Below are 27,885 nucleotides of genomic sequence, written 5' to 3'. Positions count from 1 at the left end.
CCATCGGGAAATTGGATTAGTAGGAGAGGAAATGACGTGGTATGTATATTCCACGGTGAAAACCAGAACCCTGCGGCTACACCTTTTGGTGCCTACCTGTGCAAACAGAACCCTCCGCGACTATATCAGTAGTGGCAATCACATGCTTCATAACCGTTAATAACCTAACCATTGCTCTCCTTTAAACCTTTAAAAACCTAACCATTCCCAATTGTGCATAAATTGCAAGTGCACAAGGTCAGGTACATTCTTGCTCTGTCGGTGTGTGACAGAAATTACGTTTTTCCCCCTCAGTTAAAATGTCAAGGCAGAAAATAAACACGATTTCTTCTTCTCGTGACAAAAACGAAGCTATCAAAACGTTTGCTTGTAATTAATTAGTATTTATACAGTGGTGTAAAGTACTTAAGTAAAAAATACTTTAATGTACTATTTTGTAATTTTGGGGGGGGTATCTGTACTTTACTATTTATATTTTGGACAACTTTTACCACTCTATATTCCTAAAGAAAATAATGTAATTTTTTACTCCATACATGTTCCCTAACACCCAAAAGTACTCGTTACATTTGAAATGCTTAGCAGGACAGGAAACTGGTTCAATTCACACACTCATCAAGAGAAAATCCCTGGTCATCCCTACTGCATCGGAACACAAATGCTTCGTTTGTAAATTATGTATGAGTGTTGGAGTGTGCCCCTGGCTATCTGTAAAAATATAGTGCTGTCGTTTGCTTAATGTAAGGAATTTTAAATGATTTATAATTTTACTTTTGATACTTATGTATATTGTAGCAATCACATTTACTTTTGATAATTAAATATATTTAAAAACAAAGATTTTTCAAAAACTTTTACTCAAGTTGTATTTTACTGGGTGACTTTCACTTTTGAGTAATTTTCTATGAATGTAACTTTACTTTTACTCAAGTATGAAAATTGGGTATGAAAATTTCCCAACACTGTCTTTATATAATGTATTCTCTGTATCCCCCTGAATGTTGTTTGTAATGTTTGTATACTCCGTTATATACTCTGTTTTTCTATATTGTATATTTTGAATTGCTTTACAACAAAAATACAAAAAAGTCAAGCCCATAGGGTCTCCCGAGTGGCGCAGCGGTCTAAAGCACTGCATCTCAACGCTAGAGGCGTCACACCAGACCCTGGCTGTATCACATCCGGCCATGATTAGGAGTCCCATATGGCGGCGCACAATTGTCCCAGCGTCGTCCGGGTTACGGTTTGGCCGGGGTAGGCAGTCATTGTACATAAGAATTTGTTTAACTGACTTGCCTAATTAAATACAAAGAAATAAAAAGTATCCCTAATACAACGGTGTTTCCATAACCTTTAAATGAGAGAGTTTCACTGAATAATTGGGAGAGTCCCATCACTAGGCTAATGCGTTTCCCAATGTTACAATGTAAGCCTATGTGAGTGGTCTACTCTGATGGATAAATATGTTTAAACACACTATTCCTTTAAAAGAGAGGGTGAGGTGGGAGGGGTCTTCCTCTGAGTGAAATTGAAATTGCAGTCAATGGCGGCCCACTCATGTTAATCTATTTGTAGTGTACCCCATTATAGCAGTTGATCCGAACCAAAAACACCCGTTTATTATAGCAACATTTTTGGTTGGAACAAAAATACAAATGTGCATACGTTATCTGAAAATCAAACATGTTCTTTTTCTAAAAAGCGTCTGTTTTCAATCTAGAAAAAAATAATGTGACTTCAATGCCATGTGTAGCCAATGTGAATACAATTACGTTATTACTCACTTAAGAATAGGTTATATTGGGAATAGGTATCTATCTCATTGTCAATGCAAACTAGTGCTGAAGTGAGACACACGGACATCTGTCCGGAAATTCCACTCTACTCCGTACAATAACCCCTCTGTTAATGATCTAAACTAGGATCAGTTTGAGATCTACAACAACAAAGACATACTAATACAATGTTTAATTATTCAAGTTCCACATAATAGTTGTCTAAGGCAGAGGTGGGACATCCAGGCAATAACATATGACCTTACTTTCTCAACAGAACCAGGGCGCAATCGCTCCACCAGCTTGCACAGGACAACCCCATCTTTGAGAGAAGACTGCAGGAATCCTTCAGGGTCAGAAATGGTCTTTTTCGGTGACTCCAAGACCCCCAACGTTATCAGCCACGTTACCGTCTGTTCCGCCGAATTCATGGCTATTATTACAATAACATCCACTCTATCCTATCCTGGGATGTTTTGGGAGAAGAGAACGGTGTGATTGGAGAATAATAGCCTATTCAGAATAAAAACATATCCTAATGCATAAAGATAACATGACTGCGTTTTGGAAAGGTTGACGGACAGCTGATTTCTTCCTATAAATTGTAGCTCGTCTATCGGCTTCGTTTCCCTGTCTTTTACGCCTGGTAAACTGTCAACTGCCCCCCTCTCTCTCGTTATTCCCCCAACCTGTGTCGCCTGCTGCTGCCGCGAAATGCTCCAACAGAGAATGACATCACAAAGATGTAAAACTATAACTGCTTTTAGAGACTGTCCCCCTGTTGACGGTTTAATATTTTACTCGTAATTATTTGCATAAGTTTGCATGAGGTAGCTGGGTCTACATCAACTATTAAAGGTTGCTGTAATAATAGCTCCTTATAATACAATCCATGATATTAGATTTCAGAGTGGGCTACTTCATTTTAACCCTCAAATGATTGTATTTACTTATTCAATCGGTATTAAACTGTGTGTTAATGTGTATAAATATAAAGCTTTGCATAATACACCGTTTATTACAAGGACTACAATATTTAATTTATAGGACTCCCGAATCCCACGTTAGAATGAACTGTAGCGCCCCCTGCCTGCAGAAATGTAACATCTCCACTACCTTGAGGGTGATAAATAAAATATATATTCAAATAGCCATTTGTACAACACAACCTACATTTTCTGTGCACTATAACTGTATAGATTTGCATGAAAGAAAAACTACTTAACAGGGTAATAAAAAACAGCCATCCACCCATTCTGCAGAACTCGACCTCACTAATAACAGCATATGAAACCAGGGGAACTCGACCTCACTAATAACAGCATATGAAACCAGGGGAACTCGACCTCACTAATAACAGCATATGAAACCAGGGGAACTCGACCTCACTAATAACAGCATATGAAACCAGTGGAACTCGACCTCACTAATAAGAGCATTTGAAACCAGGGGAACTCGACCTCACTAATAACAGCATATGAAACCAGTGGAACTCGACCTCACTAATAACAGCATTTGAAACCAGGGGAACTCGACCTCACTAATAACAGCATATCAAACCAGGGGAACTCGACCTCACTAATAACAGCATATGAAACCAGTGGAACTCGACCTCACTAATAAGAGCATTTGAAACCAGTGGAACTCGACCTCACTAATAAGAGCATTTGAAACCAGGGGAACTCGACCTCACTAATAACAGCATATGAAACCAGTGGAACTCGACCTCACTAATAAGAGCATTTGAAACCAGTGGAACTCGACCTCACTAATAAGAGCATTTGAAACCAGTGGAACTCGACCTCACTAATAACAGCATATGAAACCAGTGGAACTCGACCTCACTAATAAGAGCATTTGAAACCAGTGGAACTCGACCTCACTAATAAGAGCATTTGAAACCAGTGGAACTCGACCTCACTAATAACAGCATATGAAACCAGTGGAACTCGACCTCACTAATAAGAGCATTTGAAACCAGTGGAACTCGACCTCACTAATAAGAGCATTTGAAACCAGTGGAACTCGACCTCACTAATAACAGCATATGAAACCAGTGGAACTCGACCTCACTAATAACAGCATTTGAAACCAGGGGAACTCGACCTCACTAATAACAGCATATGAAACCAGTGGAACTCGACCTCACTAATAACAGCATTTGAAACCAGGGGAACTCGACCTCACTAATAACAGCATATGAAACCTGGATAAGAGCGTCTGCTGAATGACTTAAATGTAATGTAAATGTAAACCAGGGAAAGTAGCACTTCATATTTATTTTTTATAGAATTGAATTCAATGCATATTCCATTCATACCATTATCCAAAATATACAACAAGGGAGAGGGGGCAGAGTTTGCAACTTCTATAAATATGTCTTTATTGATGTAGATTTTTTATTATCTTTTACATTTTGAACTCAAGTAGAGAGGAGAGGGACCACCTATTTTGTCACCTAGTTCATTCATGGTAAAAAAAAAGGTCCGTAGGCACCAGTCGAACTGCGCTGACAGGGGGGGCTGGTGATGGGTGGTGGTGATGTCAGAGAGGGAGGAGCTTTTTAAAAGGACCATAAAATAACTGCATTCAAGAAAAGAGAAAACACTGACAAGGTCGTATTATTCAGACATCTAAAACTTCTGGTAAGAATGCCTCCCCTCTCCCCTCTTCTAATTCAGGCCTTTGGCGCACAGCTCCCCTTGATCCGTGATAGATATAAAGAGTTCAGCAAACTAGCCTCCATGTTGGCAACCAATGTGTCATAACAATAAGGTTCTCATTTGCATTCTCGGTGGAATGTCATTCTCCTTGCGACTTCCGGTGCCAACATGGCACCCACGGAAACTTGTCAAACCCAGTTTGCTGAATTCTGTAGATCTGTGGTTCCGGTGACGCCTGACCCAGCTTTCTTCACTCCCACTCGCCCCCTCTCCAGTCTCACCCCAGCCTGAACACCAGAGTGATTACAGAGGGCAGGACTCCAGCAGCAGACGGATGTGGAGGGTGAGAGAGAGAGAGAGAGAGCGGCAAAATGAAAAACAAAACTCAAGATGATTCCAAACAACAGGCACGTTGGAATAGTGTGTGTTGATGCTGTCTAAACTGTCACTGTTAACAACAGCGGGAAATAGTTTGGTTTCTCACAGAAAAACACTGTTTCCCCTCTAAAAATACACTCCCCCACCCACCAGAGGGGAGGGGATGGGGGAGAGGGGGAAAGTGGGACACTGCACTGCTCCCGCCATTTATGGATGTATGCATACGTGGGTGTGATGAACAAGTGTGTGTGTGTCTTTGATCAGGTGTCACATGATCACTGGTGTGTGTGTTTGTGTGTAGGTGTGCTGCGGCCGCCTGAAGACATGAAGGTGTGTGCCCGTTCCTCCGTTCAGATGATTTCAAAAGTCTTCTTGAGCTCCATGATGAGCTGCCAGTCAGATTTGCCCATCTCGTCTCTGAACCAGTTCTTCAGGGCATCGATGGACGCTCTGGTGATCTGGAGAACAAACAAAAGACCACATTCAGAACTCCGAAGTCTCCCCATTCTCATTATGGTCCACTACTTCTAGTACAGAACCCAGTGTTGTTAGAGTTTGGGTTACAACATCTGATACACTATATTGACCTGAAATCCCACCACACGGTAATTTGAACATTGAAAAGAAAAGTGTTGCCTTTCTCCTCTCTGTGACTGTACCTTGCTGACGAGGATGTCGGTGGCCTCAAAGTGTCGGCCGAACATCTTGGGTGCCTCTCCGGGGATCGGTTCGATCTTTATACAGATCTCCTGGCCCTTCTTGGCACTGTCCACCATCTTGTGGTTGATCTCAATGCTGGTCACGATGCCAATGTCCACAAACTGACAGGGAGGAAGTCAGTCAGATAATATTATTACACCTGTTCCTACGTCCTACAAAGATAGAAACAGGTCCCACAAACACACACTGCACTCTACATATACACACACTCACCCCCTTGCTGGGCACACAGAGTGGGGTTCCCTGTCTGAGGACCCCAGCCTCCACGTTGACTCCCATGACTATGGGGTCTCTAGAGTTGAAGATGAACTGAGGCAGGATCTTCAGCTTAGTGGGGAACACAGCAATGTGTCTGTGGAGAATGACAAAGAAAACGACTGTTAGTACACCACAAACCTACTGTCCTGTCTAGAAACCTAGCCCAGGCACACCCCACACCTACCGCCCTGTCTGGAAACCTAGCCCAGGCATACCCCACACCTACCGCCCTGTCTGGAAACCTAGCCCAGGCATACCCCACACCTACCGCCCTGTCTGGAAACGTAGCCCAGGCATACCCCACACCTACCGCCCTGTCTGGAAACCTAGCCCAGGCATACCCCACACCTACCGCCCTGTCTGGAAACCTAGCCCAGGCATACCCCACACCTACCGCCCTGTCTGGAAACCTAGCCCAGGCATACCCCACACCTACCGCCCTGTCTGGAAACCTAGCCCAGGCATACCCCACACCTACCGCCCTGTCTGGAAACGTAGCCCAGGCATACCCCACACCTACCGCCCTGTCTGGAAACCTAGCCCAGGCATACCCCACACCTACCGCCCTGTCTGGAAACCTAGCCCAGGCATACCCCACACCTACCGCCCTGTCTGGAAACGTAGCCCAGGCATACCCCACACCTACCGCCCTGTCTGGAAACGTAGCCCAGGCATACCCCACACCTACCGCCCTGTCTGGAAACCTAGCCCAGGCACACCCCACACCTACCGCCCTGTCTGGAAACCTAGCCCAGGCATACCCCACACCTACCGCCCTGTCTGGAAACCTAGCCCAGGCATACCCCACACCTACCGCCCTGTCTGGAAACCTAGCCCAGGCACACCCCACACCTACCGCCCTGTCTGGAAACCTAGCCCAGGCATAACCCACACCTACCGCCCTGTCTGGAAACCTAGCCCAGGCACACCCCACACCTACCGCCCTGTCTAGCCCAGGAAACCTACCGCCCTGCTGGAAACCTAGCCCAGGCATACCCCACACCTACCGCCCTGTCTGGAAACCTAGCCCAGGCATACCCCACACCTACCGCCCTGTCTGGAAACCTAGCCCAGGCATAACCCACACCTACCGCCCTGTCTGGAAACCTAGCCCAGGCACACCCCACACCTACCGCCCTGTCTGGAAACCTAGCCCAGGCACACCCCACACCTACCGCCCTGTCTGGAAACGTAGCCCAGGCATAACCCACACCTACCGCCCTGTCTGGAAACCTAGCCCAGGCATACCCCACACCTACCGCCCTGTCTGGAAACCTAGCCCAGGCATACCCCAGGCATACCACCCTGTCTGGAAACCTAGCCCAGGCATACCCCAGGCATACCACCCTGTCTGGAAACCTAGCCCAGGCATACCCCAGGCATACCACCCTGTCTGGAAACCTAGCCCAGGCATACCCCAGGCATACCACCCTGTCTGGAAACCTAGCCCAGGCATACCCCACACCTACCGCCCTGTCTGGAAACCTAGCCCAGGCATAACCCACACCTACCGCCCTGTCTGGAAACCTAGCCCAGGCATACCCCATGCCTACTGTCCTGTCTGGAAACCTAGCCCAGGCATACCCCACACCTACCGCCCTGTCTGGAAACCTAGCCCAGGTATGCCTACCGCCCTGTCTGGAAACCTAGCCCAGGCATACCCCACACCTACCGCCCTGTCTGGAAACCTAGCCCAGGCATACCCCACACCTACCGCCCTGTCTGGAAACCTAGCCCAGGCATACCCCACACCTACCGCCCTGTCTGGAAACCTAGCCCAGGCATACCCCACACCTACCGCCCTGTCTGGAAACCTAGCCCAGGCATACCCCACACCTACCGCCCTGTCTGGAAACCGAGCCCAGGCATACCCCATGCCTACTGTCCTGTCTGGAAACCTAGCCCAGGCATACCCCATGCCTACTGTCCTGTCTGGAAACCGAGCCCAGGCATACCCCACACCTACCGCCCTGTCTGGAAACCTAGCCCAGGTATGCCTACTGTCCTGTCTGGAAACCTAGCCCAGGTATGCCTACCGTCCTGTCTGGAAACCGAGCCCAGGCATATCCCACACCTACTGCCCTGTCTGGAAACCTAGCCCAGGCATACCCCATGCCTACTGTCCTGTCTGGAAACCTTGCCCAGGCATACCCCATGCCTACTGTCCTGTCTGGAAACCTAGCCCAGGCATACCCCATGCCTACTGTCCTGTCTGGAAACCGAGCCCAGGCATAACCCACACCTACCGCCATGTCTGGAAACCGAGCCCAGGCATACCCCATGCCTACTGTCTAGTCTGGAAACCGAGCCCAGGCATAACCCACACCTACCGCCCTGTCTGGAAACCGAGCCCAGGCATACCCCATGCCTACTGTCCTGTCTGGAAACCGAGCCCAGGCATAACCCACACCTACCGCCCTGTCTGGAAACCTAGCCCAGGCATACCCCATGCCTACTGTCCTGTCTGGAAACCTAGCCCAGGCATGCCCCATGCCTACTGTCCTGTCTGGAAACCTAGCCCAGGCATACCCCATGCCTACTGTCCTGTCTGGAAACCTTGCCCAGGCATACCCCATGCCTACTGTCCTGTCTGGAAACCTAGCCCAGGCATACCCCATGCCTACTGTCCTGTCTGGAAACCGAGCCCAGGCATAACCCACACCTACCGCCCTGTCTGGAAACCGAGCCCAGGCATACCCCATGCCTACTGTCCTGTCTGGAAACCGAGCCCAGGCATAACCCACACCTACCGCCCTGTCTGGAAACCTAGCCCAGGCACACCCCACACCTACCGCCCTGTCTGGAAACGTAGCCCAGGCATACCCCACACCTACCGCCCTGTCTGGAAACCTAGCCCAGGCATACCCCACACCTACCGCCCTGTCTGGAAACCTAGCCCAGGCATACCCCACACCTACCGCCCTGTCTGGAAACCTAGCCCAGGCATACCCCAGGCATACCACCCTGTCTGGAAACCTAGCCCAGGCATACCCCAGGCATACCACCCTGTCTGGAAACCTAGCCCAGGCATACCCCAGGCATACCACCCTGTCTGGAAACCTAGCCCAGGCATACCCCAGGCATACCACCCTGTCTGGAAACCTAGCCCAGGCATACCCCACACCTACCGCCCTGTCTGGAAACCTAGCCCAGGCATAACCCACACCTACCGCCCTGTCTGGAAACCTAGCCCAGGCATACCCCATGCCTACTGTCCTGTCTGGAAACCTAGCCCAGGCATACCCCACACCTACCGCCCTGTCTGGAAACCTAGCCCAGGTATGCCTACCGCCCTGTCTGGAAACCTGGCACAGGCATACCCCACACCTACCGCCCTGTCTGGAAACCTAGCCCAGGCATACCCCACACCTACCGCCCTGTCTGGAAACCTAGCCCAGGCATACCCCACACCTACCGCCCTGTCTGGAAACCTAGCCCAGGCATACCCCACACCTACCGCCCTGTCTGGAAACCTAGCCCAGGCATACCCCACACCTACCGCCCTGTCTGGAAACCGAGCCCAGGCATACCCCATGCCTACTGTCCTGTCTGGAAACCTAGCCCAGGCATACCCCATGCCTACTGTCCTGTCTGGAAACCGAGCCCAGGCATACCCCACACCTACCGCCCTGTCTGGAAACCTAGCCCAGGTATGCCTACTGTCCTGTCTGGAAACCTAGCCCAGGTATGCCTACCGCCCTGTCTGGAAACCGAGCCCAGGCATATCCCACACCTACCGCCCTGTCTGGAAACCTAGCCCAGGCATACCCCATGCCTACTGTCCTGTCTGGAAACCTTGCCCAGGCATACCCCATGCCTACTGTCCTGTCTGGAAACCTAGCCCAGGCATACCCCATGCCTACTGTCCTGTCTGGAAACCGAGCCCAGGCATAACCCACACCTACCGCCCTGTCTGAAACCGAGCCCAGGCATACCCCATGCCTACTGTCTAGTCTGGAAACCGAGCCCAGGCATAACCCACACCTACCGCCCTGTCTGGAAACCGAGCCCAGGCATACCCCATGCCTACTGTCCTGTCTGGAAACCGAGCCCAGGCATAACCCACACCTACCGCCCTGTCTGGAAACCTAGCCCAGGCATACCCCATGCCTACTGTCCTGTCTGGAAACCTAGCCCAGGCATACCCCATGCCTACTGTCCTGTCTGGAAACCTAGCCCAGGCATACCCCATGCCTACTGTCCTGTCTGGAAACCTTGCCCAGGCATACCCCATGCCTACTGTCCTGTCTGGAAACCTAGCCCAGGCATACCCCATGCCTACTGTCCTGTCTGGAAACCGAGCCCAGGCATAACCCACACCTACCGCCCTGTCTGGAAACCGAGCCCAGGCATACCCCATGCCTACTGTCTAGTCTGGAAACCGAGCCCAGGCATAACCCACACCTACCGCCCTGTCTGGAAACCGAGCCCAGGCATACCCCACACCTACTGTCCTGTCTGGAAACCTAGCCCAGGCATACCCCATGCCTACTGTCCTGTCTGGAAACCGAGCCCAGGCATAACCCACACCTACCGCCCTGTCTGGAAACCTAGCCCAGGTATGCCTACTGTCCTGTCTGGAAACCGAGCCCAGGCATACCCCATGCCTACTGTCCTGTCTGGAAACCGAGCCCAGGCATAACCCACACCTACCGCCCTGTCTGGAAACCTAGCCCAGGTATGCCTACTGTCCTGTCTGGAAACCGAGCCCAGGCATACCCCATGCCTACTGTCCTGTCTGGAAACCTAGCCCAGGCATACCCCACACCTACCGCCCTGTCTGGAAACCTAGCCCAGGCATACCCCACACCTACCGCCCTGTCTGGAAACCTAGCCCAGGCATACCCCACACCTACCGCCCTGTCTGGAAACCGAGCCCAGGCATACCCCATGCCTACTGTCCTGTCTGGAAACCTAGCCCAGGCATACCCCATGCCTACTGTCCTGTCTGGAAACCGAGCCCAGGCATACCCCACACCTACCGCCCTGTCTGGAAACCTAGCCCAGGTATGCCTACTGTCCTGTCTGGAAACCTAGCCCAGGTATGCCTACCGCCCTGTCTGGAAACCGAGCCCAGGCATATCCCACACCTACCGCCCTGTCTGGAAACCTAGCCCAGGCATACCCCATGCCTACTGTCCTGTCTGGAAACCTTGCCCAGGCATACCCCATGCCTACTGTCCTGTCTGGAAACCTAGCCCAGGCATACCCCATGCCTACTGTCCTGTCTGGAAACCGAGCCCAGGCATAACCCACACCTACCGCCCTGTCTGGAAACCGAGCCCAGGCATACCCCATGCCTACTGTCTAGTCTGGAAACCGAGCCCAGGCATAACCCACACCTACCGCCCTGTCTGGAAACCGAGCCCAGGCATACCCCATGCCTACTGTCCTGTCTGGAAACCGAGCCCAGGCATAACCCACACCTACCGCCCTGTCTGGAAACCTAGCCCAGGCATACCCCATGCCTACTGTCCTGTCTGGAAACCTAGCCCAGGCATACCCCATGCCTACTGTCCTGTCTGGAAACCTAGCCCAGGCATACCCCATGCCTACTGTCCTGTCTGGAAACCTTGCCCAGGCATACCCCATGCCTACTGTCCTGTCTGGAAACCTAGCCCAGGCATACCCCATGCCTACTGTCCTGTCTGGAAACCGAGCCCAGGCATAACCCACACCTACCGCCCTGTCTGGAAACCGAGCCCAGGCATACCCCATGCCTACTGTCTAGTCTGGAAACCGAGCCCAGGCATAACCCACACCTACCGCCCTGTCTGGAAACCGAGCCCAGGCATACCCCACACCTACTGTCCTGTCTGGAAACCTAGCCCAGGCATACCCCATGCCTACTGTCCTGTCTGGAAACCGAGCCCAGGCATAACCCACACCTACCGCCCTGTCTGGAAACCTAGCCCAGGTATGCCTACTGTCCTGTCTGGAAACCGAGCCCAGGCATACCCCATGCCTACTGTCCTGTCTGGAAACCGAGCCCAGGCATAACCCACACCTACCGCCCTGTCTGGAAACCTAGCCCAGGTATGCCTACTGTCCTGTCTGGAAACCGAGCCCAGGCATACCCCATGCCTACTGTCCTGTCTGGAAACCGAGCCCAGGCATAACCCACACCTACCGCCCTGTCTGGAAACCTAGCCCAGGTATGCCTACTGTCCTGTCTGGAAACCGAGCCCAGGCATACCCCATGCCTACTGTCCTGTCTGGAAACCTAGCCTAGGCAGGACAGGTGTAGCCTTCCCATGGGCTGAGTGTGGATCAATTGTGCTAAGGCCTATGACAGCAAAACAAAGTTATGGTTGGTATCACGTATCGTGTGTGTGTGTGTTCACTTACTTGAACTCGTCCTGCTTGGCCTTCTTGTAGTCCTCTCTGTACTTGGTGAAGGCATCAAACAGGTGGTAGATGATCTCAGCGCTGAACACCCTGACCCCCAGACTATCAGCCATCTCCTGAGAGTCCCTCTCCACCTTCACATCAAACGCCAGGATCGTTGCATACCTAGAACAGGACAGCATGGATTTTTATTGTCCAGTTTACGCAGATTGGTTAATTACGTTGAGACAGTAACCAATCAAACAAATGTATGACAGGGTATAGAAAGAAGAGAAAATAGAAGAGGTCACACACTGTGGGTCATGCTCCAGCATAGTGGAAGCTTTCATCACGTCTTTCTTGTGGACTGGACCGATGTTGATGCCAGCGTACTGTTGGAGGAGACGGAAAAACATGAACATTACAGCACAGTTTCTCAATACTATATTGTAGTTTGATACGGTGTGTGTGTGATACTCACAGGCACTTTGGACACTCGTAGGAACTCGAGCAAGGCTTCCAGGGATCCGAGAGTGGAGGCCTGGACGTACACACCCTTCTCCTCCAGCTTGATGGAGTTCAGAGTCTGTTTCAGCTCCCGCACCAGCTCATCCTGCAGGGGGATCATAATGCAGAAGATCTCAATACACTGTGTGTGTGTGTGTGTGTACTAGTAACTAACTCAGAGATGGAAAAAAAGACAAGGAGAGGAAGCAGGGAGCCATTCATAATTATTGACATGTAGCCGTAGGTGGCAGAGGGATCCAGTCTAACACTATTGAGACACAGCCCTGTTTTCATTCCAAGTGGGTTGCGAATAATGAGAATACATCTATAATCCCACACTATTTCTTCTTAATTTGGGTGATTGGAGGATGATTTGGCCCACAGGGTCAATTTCTCATTTGGGTCTCGAGCTGAACATTTTTAAAAACCTCTGATACACAGTACATAAACTGGGTGGTTCGAGCCCTGAACGCTGATTGGCCGAAAACTGTGATATATCAGACCATATACCCAGGGTATGACAAAACATTTATTTTTACTGTTCTAATTACGTTGGTAACCAGTTTATAATAGCAATAAGGCACCTGAAGGGTTTTTAGTATGTTGCCAATATACCACAGCTAAGGGCTATATCCAGGCACTCTGCGTTTCGTCGTGCTTAAGAACAGCCCTTAGCCGTGGTACATTTGTCATATACACCACACTCCCCCGGGCCTTATTGCTTAAATGTGCCAGTCTCACCCTGAGCACGGCCACCTCGTCCTCCTTGTGGGCCACCAGCAGGGGGAGCCCTGCCAGGGTCTTCTCCAGGTCTTTCCCCAGGATCTTCACTCCCTGGGCCGTACACACCTCCTTATGCTTCTCATACTGGTTCTAAAGAGGACAGGGGGTCAGATCATTCTTTAACACTACCTACTGGTTCTAAAGAGGACAGGGGGTCAGATCATTCTTTAATACTACCTACTGGTTCTAAAGAGGACAGGGGGTCAGATCATTCATTAATAATACCTACTGGTTCTAAAGAGGACAGGGGGTCAGGTCATTCTTTAATACTACCTACTGGTTCTAAACAGGACAGGGGTCAGATCATTCATTAATACTACCTACTGGTTCTAAAGAGGACAGGGGGTCAGATAATTCATTAATACTACCTACTGGTTCAAAAGAGTACAGGGGGTCAGATCATTCATTAATACTACCTACTGGTTCTAAAGAGGACAGGGAGTCAGATCATTCATTATACCTACTAGTTCTAAAGAGGACAGGGGGTCAGATCATTCATTAATAATACCTACTGGTTCTAAAGAGGACAGGGGGTCAGATCATTCATTATACCTACTGGTTCTGAAGAGGACAGGGGGTTAGATTATTCATTAATAATACCTACTGGTTCTAAAGAGGACAGGGGTCAGATCATTCATTATACCTACTGGTTCTAAAGAGGACAGGGGGTCAGATCATTCATTAATACTACACGCAGATCATCATTATGGGGCCTAGGTGCAGTGAAATGTGTTGTTTTACAGGGTCAGCCATAGTAGTACGGCGCCTCTTGCTCAAAGGCACAGACAGATTTTACACGTTGTCGGTTCGGGTATTTGAACCAGCGACTTTCCGGTTACTGGCCCAGTGCTCTAACCGCTAGACTACCTGCTGCTAATTCTAACTTCCACCGTCAAATTATCGCCTAGTCTGCCATTGACATCAGTGAATTATTTAGTTAAAATGAGACGTGGAAGTTAGGATTAACCCCTCGCCAAGTCATGGACAGCATGACATTCCTGTTGAAATCAGGTCAGAACTGTCTGCTGCTCCTACAACTGCTCTTTAAAATAAACATAAACATTTCCTCCATACCTTGACCCTGAGCTCCTTCATGGGTGGAGGCAGCAGCAGCCCCCTGATCTGGGTGACGATGGGTCCCTCCACCCCCGGGACGATGACGGTCATGCCCTCCCGGAGAACCCCGTTGATCAGGATCACGTCTATAGTGGTGCCCATACCAGGCAGGGCTTTCACCTGACGATGGACAGGGACACATGTTGAGTTTAATACAACATTAAGTGTTAGATGACACAACGGTAATGACACTGGCGTAACGGTAGTGTGACTGGTGTAACGGAAACGACCCTAAAATAACAGCAATCTAACCGTGACAACAACAGGGAGGATCATTCTTCCTCGTCCCCATAAACTGTGACAGTAATGTAGTAGTTGTCCCTCACCTCCATGACCTGAGCCCTGAGCTCGTCGCAGTGTGCCAGGCGTCGTGCCAGCATGGTCTGGGTGAGCTCCACCAGCAGAGCGATCAGGTTGCCCATGCCGTCCCCGGAGTGGGCCGAGGTGGGCACCAGAGACACAAAGGTCCTCGGGTCCTTGTTCTCATGGAAGAGGGCTGCGTTCAGACCCTGTACGAATACACAATCAAATCAAAGTTCATTGGTCGCATACGCAGATCTGTAGATGTTAAAGGTGCAGTGAAATGCTTATCTTTCTAGCTCTACCAGTGAAGTAATGTCTAACACAATAACAACATACGAATTAAATGAAGAAATATCAGAACGAGCAATGTCCGAGACCAGAATATAAATATATACAGTGGGGCAAAAAAGTATTTAGTCAGCCACCAATTGTGCATGTTCTCCCACTTAAAAAGATGAGAGATGCCTGTAATTGTCATCATAGGTACACTTCAACTATGACAGACAAAATTAGAAAAAAAAATCCAGAAAATCACATTGTAGGATTTTTAATAAATTTATTTGCAAATTATGGTGGAAAATAAGTATTTGGTCAATAACCAAAGTTTATCTCAATACTTTCTTGTATACCCTTTGTTGGCAATGACAGAGGTCAAACGTTTTCTGTAAGTCTTCACAAGGTTTTCACACACTGTTGCTGGTATTTTGGCCCATTCCTCCACGCAGATCTCCTCTAGAGCAGTGATGTTTTGGGGCTGTTGCTGGGCAACACAGACTTTCAACTCCCTCCAAAGATTTTCTATGGGGTTGAGATCTGGAGACTGGCTAGGCAACTCCAGGACCTTGAAATGCTTCTTACGAAGCCACTCCTTCGTTGCCCGGGCGGTGTGTTTGGGATCACTGTCATGCTGAAAGACCCAGCCACGTTTCATCTTCAATGCCCTTGCTGATGGAAGGAGGTTTTCACTCAAAATCTCACGATACATGGCCCCATTCATTCTTTCCTTTACACGGATCAGTCGTCCTGGTCCCTTTGCAGAAAAACAGCCCCAAAGCATGATGTTTCCACCCCCATGCTTCACAGTAGGTATGGTGTTATTTGGATGCAACTCAGCATTCTTTGTCCTCCAAACACGACGAGTTGAGTTTTTACCAAAAAGTTATATTTTGGTTTCATCTGACCATATGACATTCTCCCAATCTTCTTCTGGATCATACAAATGCTCTCTAGCAAACTTCAGACGGGCCTGGACATGTACTGGCTTAAGCAGGGGGACACGTCTGGCACTGCAGGATTTGAGTCCCTGGCGGCGTAGTGTGTTACTGATGGTAGGCTTTGTTACTTTGGTCCCAGCTCTCTGCAGGTCATTCACTAGGTCCCCCCGTGTGGTTCTGGGATTTTGCTCACCGTTCTTGTGATCATTTTGATCCCACGGGGTGAGATCTTGAGTGGAGCCCCAGATCGAGGGAGATTATCAGTGGTCTTGTATGTTCCCACAGTTGATTTCTTCAAACCAAGCTGCTTACCTATTGCAGATTCAGTCTTCCCAGCCTGGTGCAGGTCTACAATTTTGTTTCTGGTGTCCTTTGACAACTCTTTGGTCTTGGCCATAGTGGAATTTGGAGTGTGACTGTTTGAGGTTGTGGACAGGTGTCTTTTATACTGATAACAAGTTCAAACAGGTGCCATTAGTACAGGTAACGAGTGGAGGACAGAGGAGCCTCTTAAAGAAGAAGTTACAGGTCTGTGAGAGCCAGAAATCTTGCTTGTTTGTAGGTGACCAAATACTTATTTTCCACCATAATTTGCACATAAATTTATTAAAAATCCTACAATGTGATTTTCTGGATTTTTTTTCTCATTTTGTCTGTCATAGTTGTGAAAGTGCTGTCAACCCCAAAACTCTTTCCCCCTCCGTTGTTCATATAGTTAGTGACCTGCTGGGCGAACTCAACGATGACAGCTTTGGCCCTCTCGTCAAACTCATCCTTGGTGTTCTTCTTCTGCTTCTTCAGTGTGGCCACCACGTCTGTGTCCGGACTCTTCTTCCAGTCGTACAGACGGTCAATCTGGAGTAGACATAGAAATGGAATGAATAGAAGGGACAAAATTACACGTCACATGGATGAGCAACCAATTAACTATTTGTGAGAAAAATAAGACTTCCGCAAGCTATTGTATCCTGGTTGCTTTAATCCCAGTGAATTGTGGGCTATTGAGTGCCTTTAATACATGCAAGGCCTCTACTAGACATCTATCCATCCATCCCAGAGGTAAGCTATGAGCATGTCTGACCAGACAGACTGACCTTGTTAAGTGCTACAATGAAGGGACACTTCTTCTCCTTGAGCAGGTTGATGGACTCCAGGGTCTGAGGCTCCAGGCCGTGCATGATGTCCACCACCAGGATGGCTATGTCACACAGAGAGCTGCCCCGGTTCCTCAGGTTACTGGACACACAGACAGACGGAGCGAGATGCAGTCAGGACAAACACATTTAGGGCAGTGGACACACATTTTTCTGAATGAGGGTTTACCTGAAAGACTCGTGGCCTGGGGTGTCGATGATCAGCATTCCTGGGATTTTAATGGCCTCGTTGTTGAACTGAAGAGGAAACAATGAAATGATTAAAGAGCCATTAAACACCAACTATCTATTCAACTCCAATACCATACACACACTGAGTGTACAAAATATTAGGAACACCTGCTCCATGACAGACAGACCAGATGAATCCAGGTGACAGCTATGATCCCTTATCGATGTCACTTGTTAAATCCAATTCAATCAGTGTAGATGAAGGGGAGGAGACAGTTTAAAGAAGGATTTTTAAGCATTGGGACATGGATTGTGTATGTGTGCCATTCAGAGGGTGGATGGGCGAGACAAAACACTGAAGTGCCTTTGAACAGGGTAAGGTAGTAGGTGTCAGGCATATCGGTTTGAGTGTGTCAAGAACTGCAACGCTGCTGTGTTTTTCACATTCAACAGTTTTCCGTGTGTATCAAGAATGGTCCACCACCCAAAGGCCATACAGCCAACTTGACAACTGTGAAGCATAGGAGTCAACATGTGCCAGCATCCCTGTGGAACGCTTTTGACACCTTGTAGAGCCCATGCCACGACGAATTGAGACTGTTCTGAGGGCAAAACAGAAGGTGTTTCTATGACTGGGTCTGAGCTGAAGGGAGAGGAGCAGCAGTACTCACGTTCTTCACCATCTTGGTCTGCTCTACGATGGCCTCCAGCGGTACGTTAGTGGCTCCGATCTGTTGGGTGATCCCTCCTGCCTCTCCGTCCTGTACGTGTGTATGCCTCAGCTTGTCCAGGATCTTGGTCTTGCCTGTGTCTACGTGGCCCAGTACACAGACGACGGGGGAGCGGAGCTTGTCCAGGTTTATATTCTTTATGTTCTCTGCTCGCCGTTTCTACACAGGAGGAGCACAGAGACAACAACATTACACTTCCCTACCGTTTAACAATGTTGATAAGATGTGCGTTTGTGAAAGACTACCTCAATACGCTTCTTGGCCTTGTCGTAGATCCGCTCCTCTTTAGTGCGATCATCATCGGAGTCGCTGTCACTACTGGACTCTGAGCTCTCCTTCCCTCCCTTCCTCTTAGTGGCTGGGGCCTGCTGCGTTGTGTGAGGCTGACTCTCCTTCTCCTCCTCCTCACTTTCCTCCTCTTCATCATCCTCTTCCTCCTCGTCCTCGTCGTCGTCCTCTTCCTCCGGCTGTGACAAGGGTTTCTGTTGGGGCTGCTTTGGCGTCTCTGGCTTCACCTCAATGTGGACCGTCTTCAGCTCTGTAGAGGGAGAAGAGACGTTATGTGAGGTGTAAGCCACCAAGCCTTTGGGAGATATTGCCATATCGCTAAAAACCTAAAGTCTGTCCTGTCTTACCTTTGTCCTGATCGATGGTCTCAGCAATAGCCTCCCAGTCATCAACTGCAGACTCAGCTTTCTGCTCTACCTCTGGGGGGAGGGACAGGAAGACACGACACAAAATGTGACTGAGGCAATGAAAGTTGTCTGGTGTTACACCCAGATCTGGACAACAAGCAGAGGACGTTAAGGCAGGCTCCGTCTCCAAGATCTGTGGTCCATTTTACCTGCTGGTACTTCGGGAGTTTCCACTGCCATCGGTGAGATGATTGGCTCTGCCGTCTCCGACGTGGGTGACATGACCTCTGAGATCTCTGACCGGGGAAGAGGAGGAATGAGGGACGAGGCACAAACAAATAGATAGATGACTTTGCAGTTGGACATGTATTTGATGTGGATTGGAAGAGGCTGTTACCTTCAGGGGTCTGTGCTTGTTGGGGCTTCTTTTTCCTCTTATCTCCGTACACTGGCTTCTTCTTTGGCACCGAGTCGTCTTTGGATGGCACTTCAATACCCTGGGCCTTCAGGAGTTCAAGTGTGGCCTCTGCCCTGGCCCGGGCCTCTTTCTGGGCTTTGGTCAGCAGTTTGCCCTCCTTCTTCAGCCTCTCCTTCCTCTCTTTCTCCTTCTGTTTCTTCTTCTCCTTGCGCTCCTGTTCCAGACGCTCCTGTAGGTGTTACAGTGAAGAGGTCAGTTGGTAAGAGGTCAGTGCGTGTGTGTGTGTATACAGTGTGTGTGTGTGTGTGTGTGTGTGTGTGTGTGTGTGTGTGTGTGTGTGTGTGTTTAACCTGCTCCAGTCTCTGAGCCTCCTGCTCTTCCAGGCGACGCAGGTTCTCCTCTTCCTCCTTCTTGGCGCGCTCCTCTTCCTCCTTCATGTGAGCCAGAGCCTCCTGCATGGCCTTCACTGTGGCCTTGCTGGGTCCCTTCTTCTTCTCCTCTTTCTCCTTCTCCTTGTCCCCCTTCTTCTTCTTCTTGTCTTTCTTGCCCTTCTTGTCTCCCCCTTCCTCTTCTGAAGTAGCACAAAACCCCCGACAGAAATCAGTCATAGCACAGTAACTATGCAAGCCATTTCTACATTTTGGACTAATTGCATGTAAATACACAGTAACGCCACTTTTAACTACTTTGAAAACATCACCATTGGGTTCATTCATTGTTTCCACCACCGCATCGGCAGCTAATGGGTACAGAATTAAGATCAGTAGACTTCTACTATTGTAACTGCATGCAACTACACATTAACACGTGTATTCGTATGTATTATGCTGCTCATCCTGGGGTCCAGCAAAATTAAGGCATCTAACAAGCTACCTTGAAGCAGAAATCTGTTTTTTCCTTCTCTTACCATTAATTGCATCAAGCACCTCATCGGCAGCTAATGGGTACAGATAAGCATTTACACATTAAAACGAAAGTAGTTCCTACATGGCATATGGACAACTCATTGTAAAGTGTTGCCGTTTAGGCTGTGGAATGGATACAATATAAACCAATTGTAAATCTCACCCTCTCCTTGAGGATCAGCCCCTTCCTGATCTTCAATCTCTGCTGCTGCCTCCGTCTCTGCTGCTGGGGTTGGGGCCGCTGCTGGGGTTGGGGCTGCTGCTGGGGCCACCGCTGGCTCACTCTTCTTCACTACCTCTTTCTCTTTCTTAGGCACTGCTGCAACCTCAATACTCCCCTCTTTCTCCTCCTCCTTCTCCTTCTGCTTCTTCAGCTTTGCCCTGTCCTCCTCTTTCTTCTTGCGGTCTCTCTCCTTCTTCTCTGCCTTCTTCTGAGCTGCCGTCTTCATCTTGAAGGTTCCCTCCTCCTCTTCCTCTTCTTCACTGTCTGCCTTGGCTTTGCCCTTCTTCTTCTTGCCTTTCTTTCCAGCCTGCGATGCGTCCACTGAGTCGTCATCATCTGAATCATCCTCCCCTCCCCCCTCTCCTTTCCTCGCACCTCCATCGTCATCCTCCTCTTCCTCGTCCGAGGCCTCCTTGCGGCCTCCCTTCTTCCCTGCCTTGGGTTTCCTCCGGGTCCGTGAGGTGTCGTCCTCCGAGTCTGAGCCAGCAGCAGCAGCAGCTGGGGAAGCAGAAGTCTTCTTGTCCTTCTGCTTGTCTTCGTCTTCCACGTCACCCGTACCCGAAACCTCTTCGTCGTCCCTGTCGTCATCCTCCAGGCTGGCTCGCTTGCCCTTCCGTGTCTTCTTCTTCTCTGCTTTGGTGGGCGGCGGGGGCTCGGCGGCACTCTCCGGCTCGTCTGTGGCGTCTGGTTTCTGTGGATTGCGGAAGTGATGAGTGCTCCATAGAAGCATGTGCTTTGCCAGACAGGGTCATTACATAAGCAGATTAGCATTGGGCTATTGGCCCAGGGTTTCGGGTTAGAAACTGTGGCGCCAGACATGACTGGACCCATAGGACTATGCATTGGGTGCATACCCTGACTAGGCGTCCACCCACGTGCCCAGAATAACAGTCATCACATTTAGATTATGGTAATTCATTTGAACAGAACATGCAAGTCAAGGATGCAGTGACCTGTGTCCTTCTTACCGCGCACTTTGAAGATGTTAGAATATCTGTCCACATTAACTTTCCCTCAGCCAACAAGACGAGTGACGAACAGCAAAATTAGGCAGCGAGTTTCAAGTTTGTTCCCAGGAAAAATGCCCCTTAATAATAAAGCATTCCATGAATCATCGCATTAGCAGACTTATGTAAGATAACGTACTATTCTTAAGGAGTAAATCGGACAGTCAACATTTTGATTAATAATATAACTCAATCACTGTTTGCAAAAAAGACTGTTCAATGCGGAGCTCGTATAGAGTAGAGGCCTCGGCTATATCAGATACGGGGTTTCTTTCTGTGCACATAAAACAGATATGGCCTTTTATAAAAACACATTTCATGCCATTCTACTACACTTTATATGACTGCAGACATTAGCAGAATCTTTTTTTTAAATGACAAATTACAGGGTAGCCTACTCTGCTGACACTCACAATATAATAGGTCTACCGGAATGGGTGACAGAATATGACGTCCATCTAAACTGGAGGAGGAAAATCATAGTCCAAAAACAGACTTTTAAGTGACACTGACACGACAATGATAAAGAGTGAATTTGAGCAAAGCTCACTCAACGGGGATATGGCCGATGTCTCTGCTGGTGCCAATAAGATAGGCTATAGGCCTACTGTTGTACGCTCAATTGAGTTGACAATTTACAGGTTAGAGTGTTTTAATTGTCTTCTCTTTACAGCAATAGCCATGCTTCTTTCCAAACTACGTTTTCCCATGATTGAATTTGGAAATATTCCAATATGCCTGGCTGGGCCTCTTTTCATTGACAGTCATAACTCAACAATAATCTATTTGGCATTTTCCACGTGTGCTGCCTTTCCTTCCAACTGTAGGCAATGGTATTTAAAACAATCCACAACGTATTAAAAAATGTTTAAGGCTGGAGGAGGCGGAGGTGGTCAAATCATGCTTAACAGCCTATTTTAAATGATTTGATTTATTTCTGTATAGACAGGAGTAGGCTAATCAGGCTATATCATTTTGGCAATTTAATAACATTTACTTAGGGAAACCTTAGCATTCCCTAGCCTTTTATCGCTGTGCATGTGCCTGTCAATCTACTATCCCCCATAGTAGAAAAGTTGACCTATTCTATTGGTCCGTTTGTTGAGATGGAAAGAGCCCAAACAGACTCTGGGACAGTTGTAGGACGATAGATCCCAAATTCATACAACTAGTATGCCTCGGATACATAAAACATACTTTAAAAAGCAACGAGTCGGGCGCAACAGATCAGAACATTTAGCTTAAATGTTTAAAAAATATTATTTTTTAAGATTATTAAGTCAGCCATGTGCACAATGCAGTAGGCTAGGCGGGAATGTGCATTTGGCTACCGGACAATGAAAGAAAGTTGATAACCAATAGAAAAGAAGAGATTAAGTCTATAATCTGTATAACATATTTTCCTCCGCGTTTATGGTGGGATTCTGCCTAGTCTACTTTGAAGCAAGGTAAAACACGGCCCATAATATGTCGTAAAACGTTGAGGGTTCAAACAATTAAGTAGCTATATGTTTTCAAGAGGCTTACTGCCTCCAGCTCATTTCAAAGTGGTGTGTGAAGCCTGATGAAGCCTGCCTTCCGTTGCCTGTGTATTTGAATGACGAATTGGAAGCACGCTTCAATTACCAGTAGAGAAATAAAAAAATTGCAGGTATTTTTAATCGTGGCCACAAAAATGTTTTCAACCCATGATTGCATTTACAATTGTTGTGCTTGGGCTTATAAAAGCTCTATCTGACAAATGTTCCTGGTTTAAGGCTCAGTATCTGTATGCTGTGCACATGTGATTAAAAAGATGCATAACGAATATACACAAGCGGCAATTTAATTACACTAAATTATGCTAATTAACCCATAGAAAGAATAAGCATGAACGGTCAAATATATTTACATCAATTGGTATTTCCGTCAATAGGCTAAAACGCATTATCAGCTTTTCTAATTTATTTTTTTAAGCCGGCTGTTACTGGCTAACGGAAACCCTGTTATAGCCCACTATAGGGTCATTATATATGCAGATTAGCACTGGGAAATAACCTGGTATAGGATCATTACATATGCAGATTAGCATTGGGCTATAGCCTGGTATAGGGTCATTACATTTGAAGATTAGCATATGGCTACACTTCACCTTGCTGCCTTTAGCTCCTGTGGTTTCAAGAGACAGTTCCTCCAGCTCCTTCAGGATGTCGTCTTCACTGTTAAAGATCAAATCATTATGATCAATACACAGTAGGCTGCAAAGTCCAAGGCAAGTGTAGAAATATTTCCCTCCAACAGTTGGTTCTTACTTCCTTAGTTATTTTAAAATGGAGCGTTCATTACTGTCGAAGAGAGAGAAATAAAGACTTACTCAAAATCGTCTTTCTTTTTGTCTTTCTTCTTCTTGGCCTTTCCTTTACCTTGCTCCTTGGAGGCTCCCGCTCCTTCGATTTCTGCTGCTAGGGCGTCAAGGTCGATGCCACCGTCTTTGGCACTGAAACAAAGTTATGCAAATCACATATGATGCACATTACACATTACACATGGTAAAAGACAGCATTACCAAGCATATCTTCTCCATGCAGATTTCTGCCATATGCTATGTTACAAAAAATGCAGGCTTACAGGCTGACTACGCCGCTCGCGTCGTGTGAGCGAGCATGCAAAATAAATGTGGAAATCTATGTTATTCAATTATTGCACCAACACTGCTCACACGGCGCCAACAAGCATCTGCGATGTCAAGGGATAAAATAGAAGTCAGTTCTATTTGTGACGCAGATCGCGCTGCAACTCCTGCCTCTCCCATCTCCTCATTGGTTTACAGAAGCAGATACCCACGTGCCATCTCCTCATTGGTTATACCCACGTGGGTGACTGAAAGACGAACGAGGTCAGTGGCGGTAATGCACCTAATTTATGAAAGTTGCCAATCGCAATATAAAGTCAAGAGAAGAAAAGGCCTGGAAGGTGGAAAGATGACTAGAAACGATTCGGTTGACCGTTTTATGTGTGGATTAATTGGCGGAGTAGAGGACCTTGTGCATTTCAGGTAAAATAACAACTCAATGTTTTCATCCCAGGAAAAATTAGCTAGCAACAGCAAGCTAGCTAAAAAGGACTAATTAGATAGCAAGTGCAAGCTAGCTAGCTAAATTGCCATAAATGTTTAACGCTTTCGACCTGTCCCCAAATGAATAATAATAATTGGTTGAGAGTTTGTTTTGATATTTTAACCTTTGTGTCGTGATCGCATTTGGTGTGGGGAGACAAAATACATTTATGCACGATGGCACACGCGCGTAGCCGGTTTGGGTTCCGTGTTAGCAGCAAAATGATACAATCTAGCAACGAATGTGTGGGATTTCAAATATTTGCAGCCTTGATCAAATTAGCACATTTCACGCAAATATGATTTTTCATATCCAGTCCGACAAAAAGACAGACCCAGTCAGTCAGTCAGTCCAACAAAAGACAGACCTAATCAGTCAGTCCGACAAAAGACAGACCCAGTCAGTCAGTCAGTCCGTCCGACAAAAGACAGACCCAGTCAGTCAGTCCGTCCGACAAAAGACAGACCCAGTCAGTCAGTCAGTCCGTCCGACAAAAGACAGACCCAGTCAGTCAGTCAGTCCGACAAAAGACAGACCCAGTCAGTCAGTCAGTCAGTCAGTCCGACAAAAGACAGACCCAGTCAGTCAGTCAGTCAGTCAGTCCGACAAAAGACAGACCCAGTCAGACAGTCAGTCAGTCAGTCAGTCAGTCAGTCAGTCAGTCAGTCCGACAAAAGACAGACCCAGTCAGTCAGTCAGTCAGTCCGACAAAAGACAGACCCAGTCAGCCAGCCAGTCAGTCCGACAAAAGACAGACCCAGTCAGTCAGTCAGTCCGACAAAAGACAGACCCAGTCAGTCAGTCAGTCAGTCAGTCATTCCGACAAAAGACAGACCCAGTCAGTCAGTCATTCCGACAAAAGACAGACCCAGTCAGTCAGTCAGACAAAAGACAGACCCAGTCAGTCAGTCCGACAAAAGACAGACCCAGTCAGTCAGTCCGACAAAAGACAGACCCAGTCAGTCAGTCCGACAAAAGACAGACCCAGTCAGTCAGTCAGTCAGTCCGACAAAAGACAGACCCAGTCAGTCAGTCAGTCAGTCCGACAAAAGACAGACCCAGTCAGTCAGTCAGTCAGTCCGACAAAAGACAGACCCAGTCAGTCAGTCCGACAAAAGACAGACCCAGTCAGTCAGTCCGACAAAAGACAGACCCAGTCAGTCAGTCCAACAAAGACAGAACCAGTCAGTCATTCCGACAAAGACAGACCCAGTCAGTCAGTAAGACCCAGTCAGTCACAGGACAGTAAAAAAGTCTTGTCAACAGAAAATGTTGACAGATTTGAAGGCTTTACTGCAGTCCTAAAATGACTTGCTGGTGGCCACAAATCAACCCTGACAGTGGGAAGTGTGCATCCAACAAGAACAACACCACCACCTGAATGGCAGCTGCACACTTGACACTCTTACGCCTTCAGTCCCAAAAAAAATGCAATAACTAATTCAAGACCTTCAGTCTTATGTCAGTCAGACGGGTGAAGATGAAAACCAAACATGAAAGACAAACAACTTCAGTCCCTAACCTGTAATGACCATTATGATCATCTCAACTACTAAACATCCACAATCCAACCACAATAACCTTACCTGAAGCAGCACATGGATCTTTGAGACTAAAAGCCCTACGTCTGCTCAGCCTCAGACTTTATACAGAGGGTGAGGCTAGCCTCCTTGCATGCCTGTTGCATCAGCAGTGGAAAGCACCTCTATGTTAGAATGAACAGGGCCCAACCCCGGGTAAAACACACAGGGTGGACAGTGCAGATACTCTTGCCTCTGGGTAATAAAATCATGAAGAAGCAGCTGATAGACAGGATGTTGATGGAATTATCCTGTTCTACCAATGTTATTCCTTTCACTTATTTACCTGTAATAACTACTATGAATATTGCTTAAATACAAGTGCCTTTAGGGTTACGGGCTAGTGGTTGTTTCTGGACCAGACCTATAACAGTTGTTGGTTATGGGGAACAGATAGGACCATAGTTAATCAAGCTTTAATATCCTTCCACCATTGCTGTTTCAGCGCCATCTTTAGCCCTGGCCTGGTATCATCTTGACCTCACAGCAGAGTTGACTGGAACAGGAGCAGGCTGCAGATCAGCAGTATACAGTACAGGGGGTGAGAGCTCACCATCACGGCAGGTCAGTCAATATATATCCCTCAATTATCAACTTAAATGGCAGCCTCCGCCACCAAGCCAGCACGGCACTTAGACTACTGTCGCTCTGTCTATTATCTGTCAAGGCTCATTCCCACAGTCAAAAGCAGACACCTGGTCATGACTTACAAAGGGTGGATAAGAGTGCCTACTACAAGGAGCTAGTGTAGATTTGTGCACTTGGCAGACAAGCAGCCATTCATTGTAGGGCTATGTCGTAATGAGACAGTGTCAATTGACATCTCTATTCAGGAATGTATCAATTTATGAACAACAACATTGGTTAAGACTTTTGGTCGTAAAGCATCATACTTGGCAATGGAAATAGTATATATATTCTAACCATTGAGATCAGTATACTGCTTTATTCTGAAGCCCCACCAAACTGAGGACAACAACAAATCTCTGGGGTATCAATCGCAAATGACCATGTTTACTCACACGGGGTCACAGCCATTGAATGGATACTCAAGCCATAGAGGCGACAGTTGGGACAATGAATGAGGGCCCTTTCTGACAGCACAATGAAAAGGGATGATGCTGCAGGCATGGGGCATAGCCAGGCTGGAGGTCCTCACTTGTGTTGTCAGTGACTCAAAGATTCAGCAATAGTTCGCTGACAATGTCCTCCTAGAATTGCAACATAGTTATCTGCGTTTCCCTATTAGTGGGCGAGCAAGGTAGATAAGTTAGATAGCTCACGAGCTAATGGAAATTAACTTCATTATGTGACTGCATGGAGCCTGGCTAGCTGGTAGTAGGATGCCAATGTAGCAGCATAACATATGCTAGCTAATAGCGAGAATAATAGGTTTAGTGTCTCTGTTGTTCAGCATCAAGTATGTTTATACGAGATATAAATGGGCTAATTCATTGTCAATATGAAAGGTAGAAAACAAGTGCGCGAGGATAACGTTAGCTTATGAATAAGCCGAGACGGGAGGCCTAGCCAAGGCAATCTGCCGCCACATGAAACTCATGGCTTCGGTATCATGCTAATGCTAGCCAGCTCAGCCTGTACGACTAGCGTTAGCTAGCTAACCGTTATAGTCATAGAAGTCTGTTGCATACATCACAACTTTCTCAAATCGTATGACACACGGGCCACACTATCGTGTACCTGTCATCGCCTGACTTTTTCTGTTTCTTCCCCATTCTCCTTGTTTTTAATTTTATCCACAATGTTCAGCCTCGTTGTTCGCCGATAGAGCACATATGGTTGGTCCAATGGGGGTTGGTCACACATCCTGCGCAGTTGCAGAGCGTTTTCTATTGCCTGTACTGAAGTGAAGGGCATCTTCACTGCGCAAATTGCGCAGGTATAATGGAGTAACACATTAT

The 27,885-nt window shown here is 47.8% G+C and overlaps 2 protein-coding genes across 4 annotated transcripts in view; both read right to left on the bottom strand.

Moving 5' to 3' along the window:
- The window catches only part of LOC118376626 (rho guanine nucleotide exchange factor 7-like), a 28,714-nt gene extending 26,213 nt beyond the window's left edge, over nt 1-2,501 (bottom strand). The window contains exon 1 of one of the 2 annotated variants that reach the window (XM_052489050.1): nt 2,042-2,501. In XM_052489050.1, the coding sequence (XP_052345010.1) occupies nt 2,042-2,206 (165 nt within the window). In that variant the 5' untranslated portion in view covers nt 2,207-2,501. The remainder of the gene's footprint in view (nt 1-2,041) is intronic. The other variant, XM_052489049.1, reaches the window with a different exon arrangement.
- Nucleotides 2,502-4,034: 1,533 nt separating this feature from the next.
- Nucleotides 4,035-27,824, bottom strand: LOC118376623 (eukaryotic translation initiation factor 5B-like). Of its 2 annotated transcripts, XM_052489047.1 has the most exons (23): nt 27,665-27,824; nt 23,642-23,764; nt 23,420-23,486; nt 20,222-20,972; nt 20,061-20,090; nt 19,504-19,724; nt 19,133-19,382; nt 18,945-19,031; nt 18,736-18,807; nt 18,346-18,638; nt 18,041-18,259; nt 17,368-17,435; nt 17,139-17,280; nt 16,768-16,899; nt 14,854-15,036; nt 14,486-14,647; nt 13,370-13,501; nt 12,603-12,734; nt 12,437-12,513; nt 12,143-12,307; nt 5,750-5,888; nt 5,476-5,637; nt 4,035-5,274 (listed from the first exon to the last, which is right to left on the bottom strand). In XM_052489047.1, exons 1-23 carry the CDS (start codon nt 27,697-27,699, stop codon nt 5,167-5,169), a joined length of 3,750 nt encoding a protein of 1,249 aa, XP_052345007.1. In that variant the 5' UTR covers nt 27,700-27,824; the 3' UTR covers nt 4,035-5,166. The 2 variants fall into 2 exon arrangements, with proteins under 2 accessions (XP_052345007.1, XP_052345008.1); XM_052489048.1 differs by lacking the exon at nt 20,061-20,090.
- Nucleotides 27,825-27,885: the final 61 nt, after the last annotated feature.

Source organism: Oncorhynchus keta, chromosome 30 (genome assembly GCF_023373465.1).
Source record: "Oncorhynchus keta strain PuntledgeMale-10-30-2019 chromosome 30, Oket_V2, whole genome shotgun sequence".
Classification (NCBI taxonomy): Eukaryota; Metazoa; Chordata; class Actinopteri; order Salmoniformes; family Salmonidae; genus Oncorhynchus; species Oncorhynchus keta.
Note: the sequence above shows the minus strand (reverse complement) of the source record. Positions and strands in the feature narration are given on the sequence as shown.